At 35.3% G+C, this 7561-nt stretch overlaps 1 protein-coding gene across 1 annotated transcript; it reads right to left on the bottom strand.

The window, feature by feature from the left end:
- Positions 1-630: 630 nt before the first annotated feature.
- On the bottom strand, positions 631-2473 carry LOC132634973 (ethylene-responsive transcription factor ERF027-like). The gene is made up of 2 exons (XM_060351167.1): positions 1734-2473; positions 631-1139 (listed from the first exon to the last, which is right to left on the bottom strand). Exons 1-2 carry the CDS (start codon positions 2332-2334, stop codon positions 940-942), a joined length of 801 nt encoding a protein of 266 aa, XP_060207150.1. The 5' UTR covers positions 2335-2473; the 3' UTR covers positions 631-939.
- Between the last annotated feature and the right edge of the window lie 5088 nt (positions 2474-7561).

Here is a 7561-nt window from a genome sequence, read left to right as displayed (position 1 = left end):
GAACACTACAAAAAACAAGAATTAGCCATAAAGTTTTCATGTTTTCTCTATAGAAAATTTAAACTTTGCTTTAGCTTTCACCACCGAAGAACCTTCCGATATAATCCTTCCTTCTTGCCTCACGCGACAAAGCTTCTATAGCTTATAAATATATTATTACTATTTTCACTTTCGGCAAACCTTCATACATTGCCTCAAACGATTTTTTTTTTTTTTTTTAAAAAGAAGAAAGAAAACTCCAAAAGAAGAAAGAAGAAAAGCGAAGAAAAGTGTAAAAAGAAAAGATACTTGGGGGAAGACTTTACAAGCATTATCATTTCCAGAGGCTTTTTCATTCTTCGTTCAAAAAGTTGACCTAATACCTATTTGCCACATCTTCGTACCTTTACTCTATGGAGATGTTTAGAATGGAACAACAAGGTCGCGGTAGCAGAATCAAGAATTTCGTTAAGCATATTTAAATTTTAATATATATATATATAAAATAAAACTTCTTACTTATATATTTAGTATAATTTTTTATATATAGAACATAAATTGACCGCCCTTTATTGTTTGCGACAATAAGTCAACAGAACAGGAAATTAATTAACGGATGCAGATGTTAACAGTTGCAAGGGAAACAAAAAGTTTCTGCAGAAAATTTTACAATACGATCTTTAAATTTCTCATAACATGATCGATCGATTGAATCGATACCTCAAATACAAAGAATTTGGAGGACAAAAAACTACTCCATTTACTCACAAACAAAAACCCTAGATTAACCTTCGTAATTTACTTAATTTTTCGAATTTTACCTTATCCGAAATTCCCTTTTTCACACAGAAAAGTCTTTTCTTTTGAGTGATTTTATGGTCTATCTATGCTATCTCAAATGAGTTGTAAGAAAATTAATCCATGGATTTTTTATTTTTTTTTGAAAATGCCTGGATTTGCTTAATAGCTCCAAAGACTTTCTGCATCAGAATTTCCCGGTGAATCATCTGACCGCGATGAGTTCATTCTTGGCGGGCTCACCATCATTCCCTCTGCCATGTCAACCAGCAAATTAGGCATATCAAATAATGCCTCCTCGTCGATGTATTCATCCGTAGTTGCCAACATTTGTGCACTTCCCGAAGATTGATCATCAACACCTGTCAGAAAAAAAAAAAATAGAATGACAAAATTGAAAGAAAGCTTTGAAGCATGAAAATATTACTGTCCTAAAGATTGATCATTATTATCTGCGGACACAAATTTAGAATTTAAACTAGATAAATTCAATCTCAAAGATGTTCTTAGTATCATACTCCCTTTATCCCAATTAATATGAGGGTTGACCTATTTGGGAATTCGTAGCATGCATTTGGCTGGAAAATATATGAAAAAAATATATTTGTAAGTTATAGTTATGTATGTACATGAATTTTAACGTGAAAAAGAAGTTCAGAATTTTTTAATAGAAATCATCGTTTCACTCAAAATACTTTTCAATAAAGTTTTTTCCACCAATTTTTATGCTGGACACCTAAATTTCTCTTATTTCATTTCAGGAAGGAGAAGAAAGACGAAGTCCTTCTATCATGTCGAGGATTTCATCAGTATTTCTGATGTCAAACCATTAATATTTGCAAATACTAAAATTCATTATCTGCAAATTTCAATTTGCTAAATAGTTTGCACATGGCTATATCTCCATTGGAAAGTACCGAGTTATAATATACTAATTGCAAAAAGCTGCATATTACCTGGCTGAGTCCCGACTGTGTTTTCTCCAGTTTCTATCTTCATCAGCAACGCAGCGCTGGCAGCTGCTTTTCTTATATTTGCCGATGATGGCGAAGGAGGAAGTGAAGGATACAAATTAATGTTACCGGGGAAATTTATGACAGCATCTCCACCTTTTAAAGCCAATGCTGCGACATCGTATGCAGCAGCAGCCATTTCAGGTGTAGGGTAAGTTCCTAACCATATTCTTGTAGTCTTACGTGGTTCTCTAATTTCAGACACCCATTTCCCACTTCTACTGCGTATTCCTCGGAATACGGCATGTTTTCCACTTGAAGGGCGGCTTGGTGAACCACCCGACGATGATGTGGAACTCATGGTGGTGGTGGTTACAGTTGGTGGTATATTATTTTGTAGTTGAACGGTTTTTGGAGATTTTGTGTTTTCTAATATTCCAATGTTTGATAATGGATTAGGTTTATAAGGTGTACTAGTTGTTTGAATATGAGTCTCTGCAGGCAGTGGTGGAGGAATAGGGCAAACTGGTGTTTTAGAACTTTCACTAGGTTGAACAGGTTGATTTATTTGGCTGGAATTATTAGGATTTTGAGAGTCAGCCATATATATATGTGTGTGTATATATGTATATTTCAATGTGACTATATGTACCTATGGATTAAGATGTGGCGTGGGGGTGGGATGGGGATCAATAAGAAGGGGAGCCTTTCACAGGTGGAATTTGGAGAATGTCAAGTTTGGTATTTAAGGGAAGAAAAATATAGGGGAGTATATATGATGTGTCATAAAAAGGTGAAAGCGTGGGCAATTCGTGGATAATTTGCTACGTACTATATGGTTTTACTAATGTTGATAATATTGGCACACGTATTATAGGGACAAACTCACTGTCAGCTGTTATCAATTACCACTACTAGGATTATGTATGTCCAATCCATTGCCATGCTGTATCCAGGTTCTCACGCATTAATTAGAAGTGTGACAAATTTATTTCAATGAGAAATAAAAATTTGCTTCTTTGTTCTGTTATACGTATATAGATAATCTGGTACAGGAGCGGAGCCAGAACATTTGATAAGGGGGTTCAAGAAAAAAGGACTGGATGAAAAAGGGTTAAAAAGTATTGTTACAAAGAATCGAACCCACAACCATGGGCTCAATAATAGGCACCTCAGTCGCTAGGCTGAATTCTCCAATATGTTAAGGGGATGCAACATTAATATTTATACATGAATAAAAAAATTAACCCCATATATATAGTGTAATTTTCCGACGAAGGGGTTCGATTGACACCCCTTGCACCCCTACAATTCCGCCCCTGATCTGGTAGACTAATAGTATAAAGGTTTTTTTACTCGTCCCATTTTATGTGGCGTTTTTGTTTTTTGTCTAAAAAAGAATAATTTAATTTTAATATTTCATTTTTTCTCTTAACAATATGATTTATATTCATATAAATATTTACTCTCTCTATTTCAATTTGTTTTTTTTTTTCCTTTTTAATCCATTTAACAAAAGAATGTTTCTGTCCTTTTTTGGCAACTCTTTAGTATCAACTTTTTACATTAGCTTGCATGTTATAAGACCACAAGATTAAATGATATTTCAGAACATTCTACATATCTTTAATTAAGACTACAAGATTCAAAAGTTTTCTTTACTTTCTTAAACTCTTTACCAAATCAAAACCAAACACTTTTTTTTGTTTTGTTATACGGTCTGACCCCGTAAGAAAACGGAAGCGATGAGGTTTCATTTTGTTTCAGACAAATTAAAGACGAAACATTGCTGTACGTGATCCTAATATGTCTTATATGAGCTAATCATATGGTCATGTTAATGTGTTTCAATTTCTTTCATATCCCTTTCTTTCAAATATATGAATGAAGCTCTGCTTGAGTCCCACTAGAATAGTTTTCTTATTAAAAAATAATAATAATTATGACGATAGTGGTTGGTCAACTTATGTGCACCTTGAATAATTTAATTTTGTTCTTGCATATTCGTATGGCTTTTTCAATAATTCCGTGGATATATATAATTTCAAAGAATATGTAAGGGATTCATACACAACATTTGTTTCCTTTATCAAAGGTTCTACCAATTGATAAGTTTTCACAAATAATTGAAATTCGATTTTCTCATATATGTATCTTCAATTTCCGGAGACATAAAGTTTTTCTGTCAAACCTTGATGAGTGAACCTACAAAATTCTTCAAATTACATTTGATTAGATACTAATCAAGTGTTGAAGACATTCCCTCATTTTCATCCCAGAGTATTTTTAATTTTCCATTTATAAGTAAATACTACTATTTGTTCATTTTTCATCCAATAAGATAGTTAAAATCTAGTATTGCGGCACTTCTATTTTATTTGCCGAATTACATGAAATTTTACCCAATTTCATATTTGGAATGTATAAAATATGTATGAATATTTGCTATCTTCTATCAACTAAAGTACCGAATAGCTTTTAGTCTAAATTTCAGACTTCACGGTTCTCCCCACTACATTGATCACTGAAAGCGACCTTAGCTTTGTCTGAAAATGAGGAAAGGGAAAGTTAGACATACAAGGGAAAGTGATATAGATATCAAGTTATAATTAGCTGAGGCTTTAATTTTCCTATGGGACCTATGTTTATCTTAGAATATTAATCTTCTCTGTTTTTGATATAATGTGAGTATTCATTGAACTAATTCAGCATAAGAAACAACTTACTACCAGTGTTAATTAGTAAGTGCATATTTTTTTCTTCTTCTTTTGATTTGTTAATTATACACCTAACTAAAGCTAGGGAAATGACAAAATGTAATGAAAGGCACTAGGTAATTGTTCATTTGACATCGAAATCATATGAATGCAATCAGAGCTAATAAGTCCTTGTAATAGCACATAAAATATAACCTGTACAATATAGACCATAGGTTATAGAATCCAACTTGTTGAAACCCAACTGTTTCTTACGTTTTTAGGCCCCATTTCATGTTTAATTAATCATATCATATGACAAAAAGGAATTTGCAGACAACTAAAAGATGCCTTTTTCCCCCAAGAAAAAAGAAGAAATTTATACATACACTATATCAATTGTTCTACAGTCAATATAAAATAATAATATTTGTTTTGTGGTCTGGTAGCGGATATTTCAGTGGACTAGAATTAACCACCAAGGCCCTTGTTGATCAATTAATGGCTACAACAAGTTGTCACATTTCAAACTTGTGGATATCACATGCATAATACTCTCTCAATCTCAATTAACGTGGCATGTTTGAATTTCGAGATTCATGAATTTTTTTTTTGGTTGAATTTTCTTTATATTTCTTTTAAATATTTGTATCATATATTCTTGATTTTGTATAGTATATTTCTGATTCTTATACCTTTAATTGCTTGATAGGATTCATTAATTTTACTGATATTGTGGGATCTGTTACCACATAATTCTTTGTATTTAAACAACACATTATCAATGAAATACAACAGCCTTTTCCTGTGTACTTTGCTCCTTTATGGTATCAGGGCAATCAACACTCAAACGAGTATAGACTCTCAATCATCTTCCCATCTCATTCACAAAGTTTTTTTTTCTTTTCCCCTATCAACACCAACTAAAATCAATGGCGGACTCATCTGCTTCGGACATCAATGCAAACAACAATGAAATCAGCCCCTCTTCCACAGTTATTGATGTTGCTGCAACCAAAACTCAGATCATTAACATCAACCCAACTGCACAACTTCCAATCAAACTCACTGGTGGTGCAAACTTTGCAACATGGAAAGCTCAAATCCAAAAGGTCATGAATGGGTTTGACTTGATGGGTTATCTCGATGGATCCATAACGCCACCTCCACGCACCATTAAGCAAGGCATGCAGGATGTTGTCAACCCAGATTTCAAAATCTGGTTTCAGCAGGATAATCTCATCGGCAACGCCTTAATGGCATCTGTCGACTCCACCATTGCACCATCAGTTGCCTCTGCTGAAACTTCAAAAGAAGCGTGATATTATTTGCATACTACATATGCGAATAGATCTCAAACCAGGATCTATAGTCTTCGAGATGCCCTGGCCAAAGTTCAACGAGATCAAAAATCTATCACCGATTATCTCAGAGAAATAAGAACTATCACTGATGAGTTAGCTGCTGCCGGTGCTCGCATTTCGAATGAAGAATTGGTTGTAAAAATTCTGAGTGGTCTTGGACCTGAATATGAAGCCCTAAGTACTGTTATTCGTTCAAGAGATTCACCTATATCATATGAAGAATTGGCACACAAGCTCACAGATCATGAACTTTATCTCAAGCAAGCTGAAATGAAGAAACCAGCAACTCCCATCACAGCTCAAGTTGCACAGAGAACAACAAATAATAATAACAATGGCAACAGGCAAACTCGCCGCTGGTCTGGTCAGCCTCAGTGGCATCCCCAAGCTACTCCTCCTGGATTGCAACAATGGCGTAACCAAAACACTCAAAGCAATGGCAACTTCTCCCAGCCATGGCGTCCCTCCATTCCTTTGCGGGCCAAAATGCAAATTCAATGTCAATTGTGTGAAAAATTTGGCCACACTGCAAATGTTTGTCGTTCAAAGTCGCATAATCATATTGAAGCCACGGCTATGTATGCTGCTCAATCTTCTTTTGCTGCTGCTCCTTGGATTCTGGATACCGGTGCTTCACATCATATTACTGCTGATCCTCAAAGCATAGCCTCTCTACATGAATACACTGTTGACACCCAATTTTGTCCCTCCTTTATTTAAGTTTATTCACTCAGGCATCTAAATTTACTGACAAGCTAAATATTTTATTTTCACTACTATTATTTGCGCTACTTTTGTTTTTAACATTACGAGCATTACTTTATCATAAGTTTTAAATGTTCGTCATTTCATTTTTTCCGGTTTGGAATCGTTAAATTAATTACAAGACAACACTTTGTAAAATCTTTATTTTTCTACATATTAATTATTAATTGTCTTTACATAGTATATGTTGTACTAGTTATTAATTTAGAAGCCCAAGAATAATTAAAATAGAGGAGGAAAGATCAACAACCTTCAGCCAAACTATTAGCCCATATTCTAATTAATTCAACCAGTCCATTACCCTTAAACTACCCAAACGACCAGCCCATTCGTTCTACCCGGTCCAGCCCATATCCTAAATTACCCGGCCCAATGTTATTTCCCTAAAACCTAATCCCTATCTCTCCTCTCTTTCTTTTCTCTTCCACCTTCGGCCGCCTCCCCCACCTCCCTCTTTCATCCGCTCCCATACGCTCCTTCTCTCTCCCAAGTTCGCTCTGCCGCCTCCACTCACCCCTGTCTCCTCCATCCCTCTCTGTCCCCCGCTCCTATCTCTCATACGATCCTCTCTCTCCTCATATTTTTCTATAAAAAGGGAGATTACTCAACGTTTTTAGGGGAGGAAAAAAGGATTGGTTTTAGAGGAGAGGATTCAGTATTTTTGAGGGACATAGACCATCTTCCCAAACTTGTTTTTCCTTCCGGTGAACTTTAGCCGTGGGGGACAACAACTCTATTTTCATTTTTCGTTTTTGAAACTTTAGTTACTTTAATCGGGTTCGGGTTCGTTCGAGTTCGAGCATAGATTCGAGACCCCGACGCCTCAGTTCATTGCGCACAAAAAGGTGAGTCCGAGGGACTCGTTTCTTCCACGTTTGGCGTTGGGCTAAAAGCCCAACATGACCTCCTTCCTGTCCAGCCTCTGTCCGCAGCACAAATAGAAAACAAAATCTGGGCCAAAGCCCAATAGACAAGAACAACATTCAACAGCAATATATAAATGATT

Source organism: Lycium barbarum, chromosome 4, assembly GCF_019175385.1.
Source record: "Lycium barbarum isolate Lr01 chromosome 4, ASM1917538v2, whole genome shotgun sequence".
NCBI classification, from domain to species: domain Eukaryota; kingdom Viridiplantae; phylum Streptophyta; class Magnoliopsida; order Solanales; family Solanaceae; genus Lycium; species Lycium barbarum.
Note: the sequence above shows the minus strand (reverse complement) of the source record. Positions and strands in the feature narration are given on the sequence as shown.

What these genes read in the sequence shown, in the direction of transcription:
- LOC132634973 (XM_060351167.1), bottom strand. Translation starts at nt 2,334, where the DNA reads ATGGCTGACTCTCAAAATCCTAATAATTCCAGCCAAATAAATCAACCT. An exon ending in CACAGTCGGGACTCAGCCAG is followed by an intron (nt 1,140 to 1,733) that starts GTAATATGCAGC and finishes TTTTTCTGACAG; the next exon opens with GTGTTGATGATCAATCTTCG.